The sequence below is a fragment of the Misgurnus anguillicaudatus genome, chromosome 3, assembly GCF_027580225.2.
Source record: "Misgurnus anguillicaudatus chromosome 3, ASM2758022v2, whole genome shotgun sequence".
NCBI classification, from domain to species: Eukaryota; Metazoa; Chordata; class Actinopteri; order Cypriniformes; family Cobitidae; genus Misgurnus; species Misgurnus anguillicaudatus.
The window spans coordinates 22,557,228-22,579,281 of record NC_073339.2 but is presented as its reverse complement, the minus strand read 5'-3'; the positions used below and the strand labels follow the sequence as shown (position 1 = coordinate 22,579,281).

The 22,054-nt window shown below is 35.8% G+C and overlaps 1 protein-coding gene across 2 annotated transcripts in view; it reads right to left on the bottom strand.

The window, feature by feature from the left end:
- Positions 1–22,054, bottom strand: part of pibf1 (progesterone immunomodulatory binding factor 1) — a 50,185-nt gene that overhangs the window by 7,182 nt on the left and 20,949 nt on the right. Inside the window, exons 11-16 of one of the 2 annotated variants that reach the window (XR_008644438.2) lie at positions 18,881–19,046; positions 17,169–17,319; positions 14,096–14,186; positions 13,875–13,977; positions 5,763–5,874; positions 4,955–5,085 (exon numbers count right to left, since the gene is read on the bottom strand). Coding sequence is in view for 1 of the 2 variants with exons in the window: in XM_055205162.2 (XP_055061137.2) it covers positions 4,955–5,085; positions 13,875–13,977; positions 14,096–14,186; positions 17,169–17,319; positions 18,881–19,046 (642 nt within the window). In the remaining variant the exon portion in view is untranslated. Of the gene's footprint in view, positions 1–4,954; positions 5,086–5,762; positions 5,875–13,874; positions 13,978–14,095; positions 14,187–17,168; positions 17,320–18,880; positions 19,047–22,054 lie in introns of those variants that run through there. The other variant, XM_055205162.2, reaches the window with a different exon arrangement.

Genomic DNA, 22,054 nt, shown 5'->3' with positions numbered 1-22,054 from the left:
CTAATAATGACTTATGGGGTAACTGTATGGGCCATTTGGATAGTTGATAACATCAGGGCACAGTTGCAACGTAACACATCAGACACTGATTATGCATACAGAAATGTACACAAAATAAGTCCATTTTGCTAAAATTTTTATAAAAACACCATTAAACTGTTACAGACCCACAACCAGAACGTTTGACAGAAGCAGTTAAGCAAACACCGAGTTAAAAAGCCCTGTCCTGAATACTGTGAGGGGGTGGTCTGTCGAGATGGTGGGTGAGTCTCTCCGCTGTCAAACGCGAGCGGGAGTAATGATGAGTTTATATGGACACAAACTAATATTATGTCGGAGTCTGCTGCTTGTGTAGTAAGTAAACATGCTGCATAGTGTTTTGTACATGTATATGTTAGAACTTTCTCTGAATTTTCAGTGCAATTGATGAAATAGGATCACGCAACTTGTCACGCTTGCAAAATGAAACTGCGGACATCAGCCGTTTTAGTTTTATCAATGAAAGGCTAAAAATAGCGCTGTTCACCGCGTGTTCGCGCCAGAAGTCAGAAAAGACGTAAAACATTGTGCTCAGTACCATAGATTAGATAAATGGGCGGAGAGAAGGCAATCGCATGTGGCTGTTCTAACACATTCAACCACATGTGCGTTTACACTACAAAAGCAATCCGATCGAAAGGGATTTCAACTACCTCTAAATGTGGTTGAAAGTGGTCGAAAGTGGACAAGCTCAAAACGTTTTGAACACCGTTTGAACCTGGCATTAACGTTGTCCACCTGTGATCCGATCGATGCCAAGTGTAAACAACCTCTTAGTGCTGAACCTGCTATTCTGATCTGGGCTGCAGTTCCATTTTCCTTTTGACACTACTTAAAAGTGCCATAGAATAAAAAAACTGTATTTACCTAGGCAAAGATAAATAATAAGAGATCTGTACATGGTAATGAGATATCATACTGTAAGCCTCAAATGCATTTGTTTCTTCATTTTTATGTAAACTTCGTGCATGCAAAAGACTGCTGGAAAACAGGCCAATCTCAACATAACACCAATGTGATGCCACAGTCGAGATGTACGCCCCCAACATGAAATTACACATTAAATTAATTACAAAGTTGTTAAAATGTTTATTAATGTGTGCTGCTTGCATGAGCCTCAGCGCAGAGCAATAGAGCAGAGCTCAACATTATTATTCATGACCCTTTCAAATAGGGCAAAAATAGACCATTTCATTCAAAGGACAATGGACATGTAAAAACGTTTCTGGATAATTTTTGCACTTAATAAAGTTACATACCTTTAGTGTTGGGAAAGTTCACTTTCTACACGAACTAGTTCAGTTCACAGTTCACAAATTTTAAAATGAACTAGTTCAGTTCATATTTCAAAATTTTGAACTAGTTCACAGTTCCAAAAATGAACTAATTTGTCGTTAACGTGCACGTTAAATAGCGCGATGTTAGTCAGAGTCTATTTCAAGATCCAGAATATGCATTAGCAGCCTATGTTAATCGTTAACGATTTAGGACAAATATGATGTTATTTAATGTTAAACTATGTGAGTGGCGCGGCAGGGATTTCAGCAGAGTCCAGAGTCAGTGTTGTTTTGATGACACATGCAGCGTGAAACACTGACTGGTGGCGGTGTTGCCAGATTGGGTGTTTTTTCCGCTACACATTAAGGCTTGTTTACAGTGTTTTAGCCGGGTTTTCGCCTGAAAGACTATAGAAATCTGGCACCCTATTGAACGACGTTAAACTGAGAGAGCGTGCCGTTCACAGGCACCAAAATGAACGAGTTCACAGTAACGTTCATCAGTCAGTAATACAGTACGTTGAGTTCACATTCGCCCAAAATGAACAAGTTCATGAACTTTCGTTCAATGAACTCGTTCTGGCACAACACTGCATACCTTCTATGTAAATATCGAAGAACAATTTAACATACTATTTCAATGCATTCTTTGGCACCTTTAAAGAACATATTTCAGATTACATTTAGATTGCATTGGAGATAAATATATAACCTTGTGTAAAAATACATATGAAAAGTTAATCCAGGATTTAAATGTATTACAAGACATCAAGGGCACAAATTTAGTTCTCAAAAAACACTTCACGTCAAGAGAATAAGTTGATTGCCAGGCTCCTCTGAGTTGGCTCAGTGCAGAGTAGGTTGGTATTAAGTAGGAGCAGTCATGAGTCAGTGTCCTTTCTGTAGTTTTTATATTTTGATTTATCATCGGCATGGTAAATTATTGTGTTTGTGGAGGTTGCACAAACTCCAGCCTGTCAGGACATCACAAGTTTGCATTTAATGCTGCAACACAATTGAACCAATTTGCTCATGTGAATGTAAAGACTGAGATTCTCTCTTTTTCAGTAATATATGACAAATGCATAGGAACAAGTCTTAAAGTCTTGTAAAACAGGTTTGTTTATATGATGTGCTTGTCCAAAAAGCAGAGAAACATTGAAATCATTGTACAAGGTTGCATGCTATGTTGCTTCAGGTGCTAAGTGTCATATTCAGACTCAGAGATCATCACGCATCAGCATAAACATTTTTTCAACATGTAGCTGCTTTTAAAATAGGGTGGTTATCTTGTCAGAGGCTGAGCTACAAAACAGATCAGCTGTTCCTGGAATTTTGGGGATGACACAAAATAGCCTATCTGCAGCAAAACAAGAACCGGACTAAAGTTGCAATATTTATGCTTTGCTTGATTCTCGCTTGTGCGATTTAATATTATTGTCTGTTTTCACTTTCTAATGATAGAAAATTTAGTAAGACAAGTTCATTTTTGCGCATAATAATGAAGTGAAGGGTCAATAAAATAAATAATTTTTCATGTTATAAATACAAGTTTAAGTATTGTATATTGAAGGCTTTCAAATCTCTAAATCTACTTTAGCCAGGATTTCACAGGCAGGGTCACATTCATAATTTTCCCGTTTTCTATTATTTCTTTTTATCTTATACCAAAATATTTTTCTTGTCTCTCTCTACGATTTGTTGATTTTAATCATGTTCCTACTGTTTAAAATGACCACTCTCCTTCTCGTCACGTCACTTCCAGTTTGCCGGTTTGATGCGGAAGTAAAACTTTCTTACAAAAAAGTTCTCCAAAAGCCTACTTATAAGTAAATAGTATATTTCTAAGTATAAAAAGATCTACATAATTCTTCTATACTTTGAGTCGCTGGGTGTTTTAACCAGAGATATGCACTTTAAGCTGGATTGCAACCGAGGAAACTGGTCATAAAGGAGCATTATAACCGGCAAAGCTGAATGGCAAAACAAAACAAAGTTCGGAAATAATTCTCAATAATAGTTGATATAACAGAGATGCAGAAAACCTGTCTGTGTAGTTTGCATATAAAGAGTTTAAGGGAGAGGGGGCTGTAGGGAGACAAAAGATTATACACGTCACTGGTGTGATTTAGCCAACAAAAGCTGAAAAAAGAAAAGCCTCAAGCCAGCCATGCATGCACGCACAGACACACGCACTTTAAGAAGCCTACAGATGTGACTTCTGACCTTTATTTAATTACTCTTTCTAATCTAGTGAGATGACATTACCTTTTAGATATTTCAGATGTTGCATTCCATCATTCCTCACCAACAGGATGTTTTGTGTACCATGTGTTTTATTACATTTATTTAATTAATTTAATTATTTTTCTTTTTTTTATATCAAGGTCACGATTAAACTTTACATTGCCTTCATTAAATGCTTTTACGCATAGGCTTTCTTTTTTTACCCTTATTTAAAGCAACACTAAAGAGTTTTTGCTCTTTGCTCCCCCTACAGGTTAGAAGCGTAATTGTCCATTACCACTGTCGTAAATACTGCAGCAAAGCTGGCTCTGATTGGATTGTAGGTCTGCCGTAAAGAAAGTTTTCACTTGAACTACAGGACCGCGACCCAACGGTTGGAAACTACTTAGTGCGGTTTTGGCCGATAGAGGCCTGCAAAGCGAATGTGAAAGTGCCGTTCACCCTGTTTCGAGTGGATGAACGACTGAAACTTTTTTGGAAACGTTATTTTAAGGTAAAAAAAACCTCTTTATAAATTCTTACTGTGTGAAGAATTTCCACATTTACCCTCAGTGTCACTTTTACCACAATTTTCTTTCACAGACGATTTTCAAAAGCCAGTTTTTTTATGCTTGAGAAAACAGATAAGGCAAGGTAAATACCACTAAGGATTTAACGTATGCTGAAAAAAACATGATAGTCTTAATGATTTATGATGATTGAGGGACAAAACTACAGTAACAGTATTCTCCTGAGACGCATGTATACCTACTGACATTGTTAGAAGACTAACTAAATGAGTTAAAAAGAGTTGTAAAGGAATTTTACATTTGAAATGTCCATATGATCAAATGCATCCACAGCTTCAAGTGTCTATAGCTGGGGTCTCCAACCTTTTTGTGAGCAAGGGCTACCACAATGGATAAAAAAAACTGGAGGGCTAATTTGATATAGTTTATTAAAAACTTTTTTGTTTTACTTGTTGATTTTATTTTATTTTACTTGTTGATATGTTTTGGTATTGTTTAAAATGTTAACATATGTAAACAAAGCAAAGCTATAAAAAATATGTAAGAAATAAATATTACAATTGAGACTATTAATAGAATCTGCTTTGGCGGGCACCTCACACCACTTGGAGACCCCTTGTCTATAGAGTCCGATGCTACCTTCCTTCTCTAATATACATATACTTGTGCTATACAAATGCTATACATACATCCTTGTTTAATTTAAAAAAAACATCTGAGCAAAGACATAAATGTATTCAGGAACCGTTGCAACCATTGTTACAACACAATGGTACTGCTTCTTTAAAGACTCCACCCTACATCCTTTCAAAATAAAATCTTTTAATGATGGGATCAAGCGGTTACAATATGTGTGTTATGATGATCTGTTTCCACCCTTACCTCACTTCCTCATCTAACCGCGCGACACGCTCTTTCAACATGTGAATTTGACCATCTCTCTGTCTCACAGTCTCTATCAGGTAGCTGTGCGGCTGCTGGGCCTGCTGAAGTAGCTGGTTGGCCGCCACCAACTGAAAGACAAAATGACAACACAACAAGTTCAAAACTGAAATTTCTTGCACTTTTTATTTTATGAAAGGGATACTTCACCCAAAAATGAAAATTCTCTCAAAAATAATTTACTCTCATGTTGTTACAAACCTGTATAAAAGGAAAATATTTTGAGGAATATTTCCAACCAAACCAATCAGAAGCCCCACTGACTTCCATAGTATTCTTTTTTCCTACAATGAAAGTCAATTGTGCTTCCGATTGGTTTGGTTACAAACTTTACTTTAAATATCTTCCTGTTTTAATTAGAACAATAAAATGTATACAGGTTTGTAACATGAGAGTGAGTAAATGATGACAATGTTCTTTTTTGGTTGAACTATCCATTTAAGTTAAATGATTATGCTTTTAATACCATGTATTTTATATTTTTCTTAGCCTTTTTAATGTGCCTGTACTTTTACAGTATGTATTCATTGTAAAGTTGTCTTGTTACAATGCAAAATGGTGAAAGGCATTCAAACAAAGTGTTCTGTTGTTGCTATAGCATTGTAAAACACCTTAACTTGTTATACACTAAAAAACACCTGCCATTCATAAAACAAAATAAAATTCAAGACATCAGTCAGTGACTGTCAGAGGTGATAAGATACAGTCCAAAAAACAGATGATGACATGTCCACAGGTAAGATCTTACCATCTTTGTAAGCAAATGTCTGGGCCGCAATGACAGGGTGGGGCTGTTAAAGTCTGCATGCAACGAGAGGCCGCTGCTGTGTGGGTGGCTAAGTGAGCAATCTGAGGAATTTCTGTAAAGAAAACTTGGTTTTCTTTCTCAGTGAATTTACAAAGACATACAAAGTGCCAATCTATCATGTCTGACATAGGAAAGGTCTGTTTGCTAACAGTGGAGGCCACCTTCACAGTAAACTCATTACCATTGCTCAACAGCTGCTCCAATTGGCTGAGGCTAAGCCCGATAGCGTCTGATAGGGCAAAAAAACAAGGACGATCACTTTAGTCCTGCTTCTCTATTTTGTGCTGTGAGAACGTGAAAGAGATGAAACACGTGTCTGGGAAACGTGATGTGTATAAACACAGTACAGGAGCACCAGCCAAATATAATACATCAACACATAGATAATTCAGGGTCTTTGTGAGAGCATCAAGCATGACAGTTATGTTATTTTATAATCTGTTTATAAGCGTTTTTAACCCTTAAAATGAAAACCCTTGCAACTCAAATGTTATGTCTGAAGAGAAGGCAACAGTATTTAAACAAGAGGAAAAGTAACTTGTTTCTAGGGTAGTTTTAAAGATGCAATTAAGTTTACTTCCCTGTGGCCATTCCCTATTAGCATGGTGTGCCAAAACAACTGATCACGCAACCAAACCATTCAACACTATTGTTTTTACAGTACCTTCCTTTAAAGACTACAATAATTGCAGTTGGTGACCAACCATGTATCATTACTTCTTTTAAAAATAGTGGATATTCTGTTTATTTATTCATGAATCATTTTACATTAAGCAGAGAACAGCATGTACCAGGTTAAAAAATGTGGTGTAGGAGGACAGAGAGAAACAAGCACAGACATATTCTTATTTATATGATTTACTACAATTAAAAGCACTTTCTCTGGTCAATTTAATAATTTTTTGTAATGGAGTATAAACTTGTTCACCTATGGATTTTAAATACTTAGGTTTACAAGTGGATGGCCATTTCTAGAACCTCTACCAACTTAACCTAACATAACTATTAGGGTGAAACTTTCTTAGGATGAAACCCAAAACCCATTGCATGGTACCCTGTATGACACATATAGAGCAATTCTGTTATTTGGACTGGCCACTGTAAAAAAATCTCTAAAATGTATAAAGCTCTTATGACACTGTGGCAGAGCCAAACAAAAAGAAGTGTTACATCTATTTAAAATCCGTTATAGTTGGGTTTCAGCTTTATTGTTAACACTATTTACATTGGACAAAATAAGGATTTTGACTAGAGGTAAACAACATCTGAGATTTATTGACCTGCCATTCCAACTGACCCAAATATCTTCCTTTTGAATAACTTTACCAACTCCAAGTACAACTACGCTAAAAAGACAGAAACGTCACAACTTTTGACAAAAAACACAGTGCTGAAATGGGACACACAGTTATATTAAATGAAATCAAGATATTTATCTAGAAAAGAAAACATTACAAGCTCAGAATGCATCAACATAGTAAAGAGGCTCTACAGAGTCTATAACAGAGGTCCCCAACCACCGGGTCGCGACCCAGTACTGGGTCGTGGACAAGTTGCCACCGGGTCGCAAGAACGTCCCGAAAATTTTTTTATAATAGCCACGTAATAGCTTAATCGGGTATTTTGTACTTTAAGAGCCGACTTCAAATAACATCAATCATTTCCACTTTTGTAAAGAGCCTCTCTCTCTCTACCAGCGCATCAGCAATCACATTGCTGTCATTAGAGTTTGAGCATACAGTACTTCTAAAACACAATCGATCAAAGAATTGCGGAGGTATGACTTTATGAATCATTTGCAAATGTACGTCGCAATGATGTACATATGCGGAGACGTTCAACTGTGTGACAGCGCAAATTACTGAAAAGTAATTATTTTATTCTTCTTTAAAACAACTTCAGAATTATCCATCGATCATAGCACCATGATCAAAATAAACTATTATGCTAATAATATTTTAACGGCTACACTTTTAACGTAGGTTTGAAAGGAACCTAAACTTGTCAATCATCATTAATCATGGTAAACGTGAGTCTCCGTGCCTCTGCGCCCAGCCGCAATTTTTCTGGTATCTCTCCACCTTCACTGCATTTTTCTTCTCTTCTGTTACTTGGAATTGGGTCTCGAGCCCGACCAAGATTCGAGCTGCCTTCGAGAACAGCAAGCCAAGTTCGTTTAGGTTCCATTAATTAAGACTAAATGGGCAGGCAAACTAGTAAAAACAATGAAAGTAAAAAACAATAGAAAATATACTATAGCCTAAATAAAGCAATTATTAATTTTCCTAATGCATGGTTGTTATCTTTACTTCCCTTTAAAACCCAACCCCCCGGTCCGCGAAATTTTTTTAAAGCTGAAACCGGTCCGTGGTGAAAAAAGGTTGGGGACCCCTGGTCTATAAGGTTCATCAACTTCCCAAAACCTGTTGCTATGTTTAAAAATTGAGTTCTTGTTGACAGCTATCTAATCGGTTTGGGTTAGTCTGACACAGAGGATATAATTGTGATCTTGTGGCGAGTCTCTAATTAACTTATGTTCCAGTACAAATAACAGTATGCATGTTATCATAAGTGATATACAGTTTGTATATTGTGTTTACTAACAATCAGTGTCTTACTTTATTAGGCAATATCCTCCTATCTATGTGACAGCTAATGTGCTATTAATCACCCACTGAAAGCAATTATACGTTCTAACTGATGACTAACAGCTTCATAGTGCAAAGGTTAGACTGTCCAACAGCTTCTGTACATTATAGAAACTTAAATTGGCTGTACTTATGGTTAAACTTTTTAACTTATTGTGACTATAAACTTTATTCACCCTCTGAAGTATTAGTTTTACATTAAACTACACATGAACCATTGTAATCATTTGATGTATTGTAAAGATAAAACAAAAACAAAATCGATAATGTAAAAACCTTTTCTATTAAAACAATTGTTCATTACACATATACACAATGAATTTGTTTGCCTAAGCATTCAGCACTTCAAGTATTTTGTATACTCAACATTGGAAGCAATTGAGGAGCTCAGATGTAAAAGCCACTAAACAAATGCTCTCTGCACATATTATATGTTCATCAAATATTTTCGCTTTAATTCACTTAGGCCATGTTTACATTAATGCCTTTACATTTTAAAACACATTACTTTTGCCACATTTACGCAGTTCATTTAGACTACTCCACTGTTTTCAACCCTCATAAACGTTGGAGTCGTTCGTAAATGCTGCAGACCCTGTTTTAGTTTAGGAACTCCAGAGTTGCGCTGCAGTGTAAATTAATGTAGACAAAGTCTTATGTAAACTAACAGCAATGTGACAGAGCATAATTTTCAAAGTAAAAAGTGATTTATATTCAGGTAAATGGAGGTTTGCAATGGAGGTTTTGCCCAAAATAGTAAACTTACTGCAACCACCTAATAAAAAAGCAATATCAGTTTTTAACATGTATCCTAATAGAGAATGTCTGTTTTAAATTTATGTTTAAGTATTGTTGGGTTTGAATATTGTTGTAATGTTGTTTATGTTTTGTTTCAATTTAATTAGCTTATTACAAAATAAGACTGTAATTTTAAACGCCATATAGGGTGTTGTAAGGTATTGAAGACCAGTATTGTGAGAATTGGAATGGGTCAGACATAATTTTCGGGTTTAATTAAAATTTTGTTTGCTTCTTTAAAATTAATTTCCTTTCATATAATTAGACTCTTAATTTCAATCTATGTTTTTTTGAAAACCAGCCTTCAGTGCACCAAAATTTTATTTGAATGCGCAATCAGAGTATAATGTAGCAGCACATTTGCAGCATGCTTATGACTTTAAAATCAACGTCATATTAATTTTTAAAACTTTTTTGTGATTTCTGTGTCGCTAGCGGAGGACATGCGCACACTTTTAAAAATCAACATCATACTAATTTTTAAAACTTTATCCGGCCACCCTTTTTGCCATAAACAGAGGATGCGTGTGAGGGAACACGCACCACACACACACACAAAGAGAACAGCGACAGGTAAAGATAAGTTATTTGGTGTTTTTCTGACAAATAGAAACATTTTCAAATGGACTATAAGATCGCCAGTATGTGATATGAACTCTGAACAATGACCTATCATAAACATAATGGCTGAAGTGGCTGAAGAGGAACTTGCTACATTAAAGCAATAAGCAATTATTTAGGCTAAAACTAAGCATCACCTCTTACAGCGGGGAAAATATGTATTTGACACATCAGCATTTTTATAATAAGTAATAAGTAAGAGGATTTCTAAGTGAGCTACTGACACAAAATTTCCACCAGATGTAGCCATCAAGCCAAATATTGAATTCATACAAAGAAACCAGAACATTTAAGCATACAAGTTGAGTCATAATAAATAAAGTGAAATGACAGGGAATAAGTATTGAACACATGAAGAGAACAAGGTGCAAAATGGTATAGAAAGCCAGATGATCACCTGAAATCTGTCAGTGTTGAGAGAGAAACACTGCCACCTATCAGTACTAATTGAGATCAGCTGCTTTAGTCCTAATTGATGGCCTATAAAGGCTTCTCATTACACAGGAGGCACACATGAAAGACTTCATGATATGTAAAAGCAAGGAACTCTCTCAAGATCTTTGTAATCTTATCGTTGAAAAGCATTTTGAAGAGAATGGTTATAGGCGCATTTCCAGAATGCTGAATGTTCACCATAAACCGTCCATGATCAGGTGCTTCACGTAAGATCCCTGTCCGAGGAGTCCAAAGAATGATCAGAAGAGTTCTCCAAGAGCCATGAACCACTCGGGCAGAACTTTAGGAAGACCTAGCATCAGGTACTTCAAAGAAAACTGAACCGCAATGCACTGAAACACCAAGGCATCCATGCATGCTCACCACGCAAGACGCTATTGCTGAACAAAAAGCATGTTGAGGCTCGGTTAAAGTTTACGAAAGAGCATTTGGAGAAGCCTGTGGATTATTGGGAGACTATAGTATGGTCAGATAAAAGCAAAATTAAACATTTTGGCAGTCATTCTACACACCATGTTTGGAGAAGAAATTGCACTGCCCACAACCCCCAAGAACACCATACAACAGTTAAGTTTGGGGGTGGAAGCATCATGGTTTGGGCCTGCTTTTCAGCAAGGGGTACTGGGAGACTTTATATTATTGAAGGCAGGATGAATGGAGAAATGTACCGGGACATTCTAGATAAAAGTCTGCTGCCATCTACCAGAAAGCTGAAAATGAAAAGAGGTTGGACATTTCAGCAAGACAATGATCCCAAACACAAGGATTTAACTGTATTCCAATAAATATTCAATGACCTCTTGTATCCATTTCCTGTAGTCAGTGGAAGCAGGCAGTCATGAATTTAGGTATGTCATATTAAAGGGGGTAAATACTTTAAAAAAATCAATGACTTTTTTAAAATGTTATTTGTTTTCACTTTGGCATTAACTATTTCTCTGTTGCAAAAAAGACAAACTGGTTCTCTGTGTATAACTACTATAAAACAACAAAATATGAACAAGTCCAGGGGGTGAAAACTTTTTAAAGGCACTTTTTATAGACGTGTACTGTATACATATTCAGTAAAGTGAAAACCTGGACATTTTGTTTAGACATATTCAGGAGATGAATATTTCAGAAGTTTGCCAGTGGCAAGAATAGATTGATACTGATACTGGTTGATATCTGGAAACTACTGCACTCTATTTTCCTGGCTTGTGTAAGTAACGCTTCACTGTCTTTTAATTTCTTTTGGTGTGTGATTCTCCTTGCTATTCACAGTGACATACATAAAGTAATCATTTAAAATGTCAACAAGAACATTTGAGTGGAGAGTAAACATTTTGCTAATTGTTTACTCAGCAGCTGGCTATGAATGTCCTTAGCATATCACAATGGTATTGTATAGAGGTAAAACCAAATTAATAAATCAAAGTGGTTCAAAATCAATATTTAACTGTAAACTGTGCCAACTGAAATGTAAACATTGTGTTCTGTCCATTGTTAAATGGTTCAAAAGTTTAAAAAAACTCTAGGGAGATTTTGTAAAGCTAAGACGGTTAATTGTGGCTTTGTTTAGACCCTGAGCTTACAATAAAGACAAAGGCAAATAAAATAAATCTTATGTAAAACTGAAAACTGATAACACTACAGTGCGTACCAATGCTATGTTCACTTTAAAAACCTCTTTTGACCAGAAAGTACTAGCTTTAGATTTTGTGGTAACACTTTAGTATAGGGAACACCTGTTCACTATTAGTATTAACTACAAATTTTGCCTCAATAAACTCCCAAATTTAATGCATATCAATATTTTAGTAGTTGTTGTAGAGTTTCAGTGTACGTTTGGAATAGCATTAAGGGGATGTTGAATATTGTCATGCAGAATGAGCCATTAGCATGTGCTTTATAAGTGGGCTACTAATTAACAGCTAATATGCTAGCAATATGCAAGCTAATAGGCAACTGGTTTAAAGTGAGAACTGGTCCACATACTAAAGTGTTACCAATTTTGCTTTAGTTGCTGTTGCATTTACCGGTAGGTGTGTTTAGTCAGTTCTTCGAATGGACGATGAGATCAACTTCTTCGGACAGGTTTACAGAACACAAGATTAAATGTTGCTTATTAAAGGCGCAAAAGAGGATGTTTCCGCCGACTGAGAATCCAAAGACCGTTACTGAGTTTTTTAAATAAGCGCATGCGCAAGAACAGCCTCCATCCTTCATAGCTCATATCTAGGAAACGCCTTCCATAACTCGTGCACGAGTATTTGAACACGAGTGTTTGTTTACCACTGGCATATGCTGTGTCGCGTCAGTGGATTCATTATGTGAAAAGATATGATAATAAACACATAAGACGTAAAGTTAGATCAGTCGACGCTACTCCCATTTCAACTTGCGTGTAGCAGCCTGGTCACTTACAACTACAGTACAAGAACAACGTCGATATACCTGAATAACAGTACAACAATAATTATTCCACAAAGAAAGAATAATCACTGTTACCTGTCAAAGAGAATTTTTGCGACCTGCGCGTCTTACACCTCTCTGTTCCTTCATTGCTCTCCTGTGTTTAATTTTTTCTCAAATAACGACTCTGGTTAGATAACATTCTTCTGACAATTTTCTCCTCTTCTCAGCGACTTAAAAACTCTTTCTTTTGCGTCCTCCTTCGGGTTTCTTCTCTTCCATGGTGCAGATTCGAGGAGGAAAGCAGGAGCGAAAATGAAAACAAACCGAAACTTAAGACGGAGTTTCATGCGCTATGCGCATGCGTCACTCGTGTAACGTTACTGGAGCGCGCACGTCTCTCCCAAGAAACGTAATGGCAGTGATTGACAAGCCAGAGGGCCAATGACGATTGCGATGATTGCATCAACGATTGGCTGATGTTTATAAGGCCCTACCTTATGCACAGATGACATATATTAATTTTATTACTTTCAGTGCGCCTAATAAATAGTCTTTTATCATTTAGTAAAGACAGTTTCAGGTAACATTGCAAAAATGTATTAAACAAACATCCTCTTTTCCACCTTTAACCAGGTCTGCCATACTGTAACTCAGATCAATGACCAGTGAAAATCTTGTTTAAAAGTGTCAACCTTATTAAAACACTTAAAACATGTGTTTGAACCAACCAACAGGGTCAAATCATAACTAATAGGTATAAGAGGACACTTCTAATGTTACTCTCTATAATGTAGAAAATAACATGCTCTTAACCTCCCGCAGGGCATATTTTAAAACTATTCAAAAACTGCTGTCAAAATCCTATTATACTCCGAGATCAGTATGGTTTCCAAAGCTATTTTTACATAATGTATGTCAAAGGCATAATCTGAGGTACAAATGCTGTAGGTTTGTGGTACACAAAACGTGGCCAGAGGCCATTATTTTATCATAAATAATAAGCATTATTTTATTATGAAATCACATATGTACATGCTTTTTAAGTGCTCAGATAAATTTCCTCTGCAACTACACGTGTCTATATGTGTATTATACACAGTATATGTATGCATTCTTGTGTGAAATGCAGCACCTCTTCAGAGATCTGACTGCTGTGAGCTGTCTGCCGCTCCAGGTCTCTCCTGAGCAGTGTGTTCTGTTTCTCCAGCTGCAAAACCCTGCGTGCCAAGTGAATGCTACATACATGCACGTCAGAAACCTATGATTAGAGTCTTGCAGACATAAAACATCATTGACAAAAACGCAACAATCAGCTTCTGGTTTTCAAAGACACGTGAGAGCTTCAGACTTCACCTTTGCTTTAGTCTTCTTTTAGCAGTTGTAGGAATGTTTGCTCCATAACCGTATGAAAACAGAACCCTCTCTGCCTCATCTTCATTCTCCACTAAAGAAAAGTGAAAAAACTATTAGATAAAAGCTTATCTAGACAACCCAGGTAGCACTGAACACCACTGTAATAAAGACTTTCTTTATAGGGTTGCGAAGTCTATCAGTATACCACTATTACATACAGTAAGTGCAAATATTTACAGTAGAACAATATTTCTTACATTGCAAATTTTAGTACCTGATCCGGGAGACAACATGGTTATTCAGTACTGTTTGACAGTTTGATTAGTGTGATGTGAGGTGAAAAAGTTAATGTGTTGACATGTGAGATTCACTACACATGTTTGAACAAGTTCATCAAAATTCACATGCTGATCAAATGTATAACATCCACTAAAAGTGAAAGTCTTGTTGGATAAACATGTCTGCCAAATGCATGAATGTAACTCTGAATATAATTCGGTCATTAATCTATCAATCTATTCCATGTGAGATTGTTGACAACAATAAAGTCATTTAAATGTTATGGTCAAATGTGATTTCCGTTAAGGCTATTATGAATGTTCAAACATTAATAAAACAATCATTATACTTTTTGTAATAAGTGTTCTTTATTATCTAACTATTGTAGATTTGCATTAAGTAGAGTCATTTTATTGTTTGTCCATTTGGATGTAGTTTGACAAATACAAAATGTCTGTAAGCACTGTTTAGAAATCTATCTCTCTTTGGTTTCTTTATATATAACCAGTGTTGGGTGTAACTATTTACTAAGTAATTAGTTACTGTAATTTAATTACTTTTCCCTTGAAAAAGTAAAGTAAGGGATTACTCTTATTTTTATTGTAATCTAATTACAGTTACTTCTGATGTAACTTAATACTGTGTATGGACTGTAAAACAATTATGTACTCTAAAATACAATAGTGGATTTAACATGGTTTTAGTTTACAATTCTCACTATTAACTGGTTGATTCATATTAATGAGATGTTGGCTGTTTATTAATACTTAATAGCACATATTAATGCCTGATTCTGCAAAACCTTATTCTACATCCTTAACCCTCCCCTTTCTACCAATACTTAAAATTAACAACTTCTTTAGTATTAATAAGCAGTAGTTGGAGTATATTGAGGCAAAAGTAGTTAATAGTTAGTTAATAGAGAAAATTGGACCCTAAAGTGGGACCAGAATAATTGATATACTTTCATTTATTATTTCTTCGAGCCATTTCAAGCCTATCCTTGTATCATGTACTAATAGGATTTAGAAAGTAATTAGTAATAAGTAATTAAATACTTTTTGAAGAGAGTAATTTGTAAAGTAATATAATTACATGATTGAAGATGTAATTAGTAACTAGTAATTAATTACTTTTTTTGAGTAACTTACCCAACACTGTATATAACACACGTACAGTATTGTGCAAAGGTCTTAGGCCAGGCTCACGCTACAGGTTTTTTAAAATCCATGGCCGATTATGAAATCTGGTTGAAGCACACACATAAGGAGAATATTGACAGATTTTCTTTCCTTAAATCTTGCACATGCTTACACTACAAGATTAGATAACACGGTCTCACACCCATGGCGTCAATATTTGACGACACTTGACCATGCGTCAATATGTTGACGCGGAGGGTATACCTTTCGCGTCATTTTTTGACGAACTGGGGACTTCAATACTACCAGGTACGCGAAATTAAACAGTTGTCGCCTGGCATTGGGGTTAGGGAAAGGTTTGGGTAAGGATGTCATTATGTAAATCTAACCCTAAACCGACGCGAAAATGGTAGAAAATGGTAAGAAAATAGGAAAGAGAATGCAACGGACTTAATAGTATTGAAGTCCCCAGGTCGCCGAAAAATGACGCGAAGGGCATACCCTCCGCGTCAACGCACTGACGCATGGTCAAGTGTCGTCAAATACCGACGCCATGGGGTGAGACTGGGTTGGATTAGATGGCACATCAGACAATACAAGATATATTACGCCAGACTGAGCGCATCATGTCACCTCACAGGAAAGCGAATGTAAATGAAGACTGTTACATATTTATTATTATTTTTAGGGCCAGATCCACTAAACAGAGCAAATTAGCATGAGCATGCAATTTCAATAAAGCGCAATAAAGTGATTTACCGATGAGGTTCAGGGTAAAGAACAGGAACAAAAATCCAATGAGGAACACAATCTACCAAGTGCAGCGCAAATTAGTGTTGGTTTTGCTTTTTAGGTCTTAAATAATGGAAAATTTAAATATGGAATTTTAAAGTAGATTAGAATTCTTATGCTACTGAAGCTACATACAGTAACATAATTCAGCTATATAACTAAGGTAACTAATGTAAATACAGCCAGATATATCCTTGATAGCAGCAATTCATAATGCTCAGGGGTTTGGGAGATAGTGTAAAAAGCGAATCCATTTCTTTGTGATTTGCTGTTAACACAGTCATAGAAACATGTTGCAATTCAGTCCTATAAATGGCGCTTGCACCACTGTGGGAAGTCACGTGAAACCGATGAATTGTACCAAGGCCAAAAATTTTAAATTAAGCCAACACTATTTCTTTCTTTTACCTGGCATTCTGTTTTAGGCAGATTGAAACGTATTTGAGTTTTTCTTGATCTGTATTCAAGCTAGTGAGGCAAAAAACCTGTTGTTAACTTAATGTATTTGAAAAGTTGTCTTTATTGGCATTTCACATTAACTCAGCTCAGTGCCAACATATTCAGTGACGTTTTCAAGAAGGTTATGTAAGGACAGAGCCTTAAGGGTGTTTTGTCAAAGCACTTTGGCAATGTCATGTTTAGTATGGCATTTCAAACATGCAAAATCCTGCAAACTTCTTGTTTTTCTTAAATACTACCATTGTGCAGACTCTGCAAGGGGTATGTAAACATATAAGCTTAACTGAAGTCTCTGTAAGATCTGATTAAAACTGTTTGCAGACACAGTGCACACTCTAATATTTGGTCTTCAGTAACAACAAATCCAGTATAGATAAAATCTGACTTTGGATCAGTCTTACTTTCTGCAGCCTGCATGGTAACATCATCCAGGTCATTTTCCATTTGCTCATATGTCTTCAGTCTTGCCTGCTGTTCAGAATTCTGAGCCTGCAGTTCAGTGAGGCATTTCTCTGATGATTTCTGTAGCCCATAAAACTCTTTTGTTAGAACCTGTAAATCAAGTAAAAGACAAAGTCACAAAAACACACTGAGTACCATGGGTGGTGTCATAACATCCTGTTCAAAGGATTTATGATGGTCACAAATACGTACTGTAAGTACAATCTTTATTTAATGGGGATGGGATAGGTATCAACCCTTATCATGTGTTTGGAGACCGGATGGTAGCTATATATGACTGAGTAATGTCATATATAAACGAATTACATATGGGCATGTAAGAAACTTCTCGGAGAAAGTAACATTTTCAGAATATCCAGAAATCTTCCAGAATATTCACAAACCTCTGGAGAGATACATTAATTTATATTAAGAAATAGTAATGGACTTACAATACACTTTGTAGAAACTTTATAAACTGAAATATGCAGTGCACAAACCATAAAAGCCACAGCATATATAAGTGTCAAGTATACTAAAAATATTTTTTTTCATTGTCACTTTCACAACAAGGAAAAACCGGACGCAACAGTTCTTGGTTACAGTCTGCTGCAATGATATGGTCGTGCACCACTGCTAAATCATAAAAGATTGCAATGTCTGAAAGTACTCTACTTTTACTGTCTCACAAAGTACAAACAAAATTGAAATAATGACATAATATATTAATATTAAAATTTACGGACTATTTTGGTGGCAGTAATTGCAGTAAGCTGTAATCACTCCACAGATCAAAGCATATCACATGTGTCTGAGACCTCATGGTAAATAAAGGTATGTAAATCCTCTATATAATATCCATATGACTTGATATTAAGAAATTGTTATAAATGAAAATAAAAAAGGACAGCATTTATTTAACATACACAGCATAGATGTATGTTTTTATTTAAGGTTTTTTAAATCCGTAACAATATAGTGATGTGTTATGAACATAACCTTCAAAATGTTACAGATCTGATGCATAACTGAGCAGCAGTGACTTTATAAATATAGATCTTTACAAATATGGATTTTAAAAGAAGCACTGTTATGGCAAAGCGTATATGTTTTTAAGACACATCTTTGACTTAATAAGAATTTTAATAAATAAAACTCCTTTTATGCTCTTTGAAACAATCAAATGTTTGTTGAAAATGTGTGCATCATGTACCTTATATACATGCACCATAAAACTAATATAAACCTAGTATAAATAAACTTTTTAAAATTGTTAGTATAGTAGACATGTCTATTGAACAGGGTTCTTGCAGGTTTCAGTAAGTTAAATTTAAGAACTTTTTAACAAATGACATATTACTATTCGAATGATCTTAGAAATTCTCAAAAGTTTTATTTTAATTGATTCAGTCAAAAAGAAAAGACTTTTTAAGACCCTCTGGAAACCCTGATTGAACTGTCCATTTTAAAATTGAAATATAATTTGTTAGAATATAATAATATAGATAATTATTATGCAATTAAAACCTTACACTACAGGCAAAATCTTTCTTTAACTCTTACATTCATCTTTTAGTAAAGTCAAATTAAAGAACACTATTTAGGTGTGTCATATTGATGGTGTTTCCTATATGTATTTGGTCAAGATGTTTATTTATTTCTAGTGACTTGCCTCCATTTTTTTCTGGTGTTTTTCACACTCAATTTGACACAGGCTGAGGTTCCTGGCTGTCTCCTCCTGGACCATCTGGGCACGCTCCAACTCAAACGTTTTAAGCTTCACCTGGTTAACAAGTTCTGCCACCCTGCTGTCTGAACCCAGCTGTACCTGCCTGAACCTGGAAAAAGGCATCAAAAGGAAATATGTAAGAGCACCTATAATCAAACAGTATTTGCCATTTATTTACTGGTTCATCCATTAAAACAAATAACAATCATCCTGGTAAGAATCATAACATAGAAATATTAAATAGACATAAGTAGTAGTCCACAACTTGGAGTTCGATTTCCAACAAATGATTTAATGCGGTGATGAACTAAGCAATACATACTTGAAGGGGTCATTTGACGTTGCTAAAAAAGAACATTATTTCGTTTATTTTGTGTAATCCAGTCTGTTCTCATGGTTTAAGGTAAAAAAACATTATTTTTTAAAAACCTTACATTATTGTTGCTACTCTATTCCCCACTTTTCTGAAACGTGTGGATTTTTACAAGGTTCTTCAGTCTGAAAAGCCCTGTGTGCTCTGTTGGCCAGCTGTCCAGTGCATTGTGATTGGCCTATTACCTCCTGCGTGTGATGGAAATTATATGCTTCTTATCATTTTTTTAAAATATCAGCTCCCAAAGCACAGTGTCTCCACGACATGGCGGCAATGGCAACAACACTACAGCAAGAAAATGTTTATGCTTTTTTCCTTTGCATATACATTTCATTTGGGCAGTGTTTTGCAAGCCCTTCCACACAGTGTAGATGTGTGGGTGCCTATTTGAATGAAGCATTTTAGGAAGGTGTGAATGAGCCTTCACTTTTAGAAAAAATATCTGAAGAGTTTGGTTCCAAAACGCGATAAACGCCATTTAAAAAATATATGATTACTGCCAAAATCAGTATTATATCAGGTCAGTATTTCCTAATTTTACGCAAAATACAATATCCGCTGTGTTATTCTGTCATCTTTTCTCCTTTTTTTCCCAAAACGCAATAAACGCCACTTCTCCTTTTCTGCAGAATGCAATAAATCCACTCCACAAATTACAGTACAACGCACCATTCCACGCATTGTAAACAAACAATGGTAGCATGTACAAGGAATCCTAGTTTTCCTCATCTACTTTGTACTTTGTGATCAACAAACAAACAAAAACAAAATAATACTTTAATGGTATTGATAAACCTGTGGTGGTTTTGTGTGACGGGAAAGAAACGTAAGCCATCAACATCTAATAATTCACGCGAGAGGCACGCGGAAGCCGGTTGCTTGTTCTCCCAACAGCATCAAGTTTCTCTCATGCTAACACATTGACCCCAGAGGATCTTATGAAAAACTTTCCATAATTTTACTCAGTCAACGAAAATCGAGCAGGACCAAAACATTTCACAGCTGATCGCTGTGAAAAACGTTATGCAACGACATATAACCGTATAACCGCAGCAAAAACAGTGTTCTTAATATGACAAAGTAAGTGTTTAGATTAATGCCATTAATGTTTTTTTTTAATCAGTGTATACCACTAGTCAACTAAATGAATATAACATGGCAAAGATGAATGCACATTTATATATTGATCCAATAGATTTATAGCATTTTGAGGAAAAAATAATTCGTTTTTATAATAAATCTTTGAAAATCAAGTTATGGATTTGAATTTTTTATGTTTTTATAATCTAAAGATGCTATGTGAAAGTTTGTAACAGAAAATAGTGGTTTTTATTTTGTCACTTTTGTATAGAAAACGAAAACAAAAATTGTCAAAATGGATTTATTGCGTTTTGGAACCAAACTCTTCATCTCTTTGGGTTTAAGACTTTAATCTTTGCAACTTAATGGATCTTCTATATGCACAAACAGCTTTTAACACTCCAAAGACAAAGGAAAACATAAAATTGCATCATATGACCCCTTTGATATTAAGAGTGAAATCCAATCTGTCAAAAAGCTTTATGTCAGATTTTGTCTTAGTATGACGTCATAAAGCAATGAAAGACCACCCCTGCAGAAGATCAATGACTACTTCTACATCACTAACACTCCTGCCCCACCTACCAGCCCCACCCCAGCAGCCATATCACCCTGTAGCCCAAGACAGCTTGCCCACTAAAGCTAAGTAGAGTTGGGCCTAGTCAGTACATGAATGGGAGACCTTCTGGTAAAAGCTGGTTGCTGCTGGTAGAGGTGTTAGTGAGACCAGCAGGGGGGGCTCACCCTGTGGTCTGTGTGGGTCCTAACACCCGTGTATAGTGGATGGGGACACTATACTGTTAAAAAAAACACTGTCCTTCAGATGAGACGTTAAACCGAGATCCTGACTCTCTGTGGTCATTAAAAATCCCAGGATGTCATTCGAAAAAGAGTAGGGGTGAGCCCCGGCATCTTGACCAAACTTGCCCATTGGCCTACTAATCATCCCCATATATACTAATTGGCTACATCACTCTGTCTCCTCTCCACTAATAAGCTGGTGTGGGTGTTCTGGCAGAATATGGCTGCCGTCGCATCATCCAGGTGGATGTTGCACATTGGCAGTGGTTGAGAAGATTCCCCCATTCATATGTAAAGCGCTTTGAGCGCTATATAAAATGTAACAAATTATTATTATTATTCTTTTTAGACCTTAAAAAGACATTTGACACGGTGAGCCATCAAGTACTGCTGACTAAACTGACAAACTTAAAATTTTCTACAGATGCTATACTGTATTATGGTTCCAATCTTATTTATCAAATAGAACACAATGTGTAAGTATAGATGGTGTAAAATCCTCTTCCTTTATTAATCATGTTGGAGTTCCGCAGGGCTCAATTCTTGGGCCTCTATTATTCTCTTTGTACATTAATGATCTTCCAACTGCCTGTCTGGACCTTAATGTACAGATGTATGCGGATGACGATGTGATCTTCATATATGGTAAAGATGCAAAGATAATAGCTACAAATCTTACACTGTAAAAAGATTCCGTAGAAATTGCAGCTGGGTTGACGGTAACTTACCATAGATTTAAATTTATGTTATTTACTGGCAACATTTTCTTCAAAGTTAAATGAACATTAAACATTTACAAGTCTTTGTCTTTACAGAGTAAAACTAAAAAAACAGCATCAAGCAAAACATTCTGGGAAACAAAA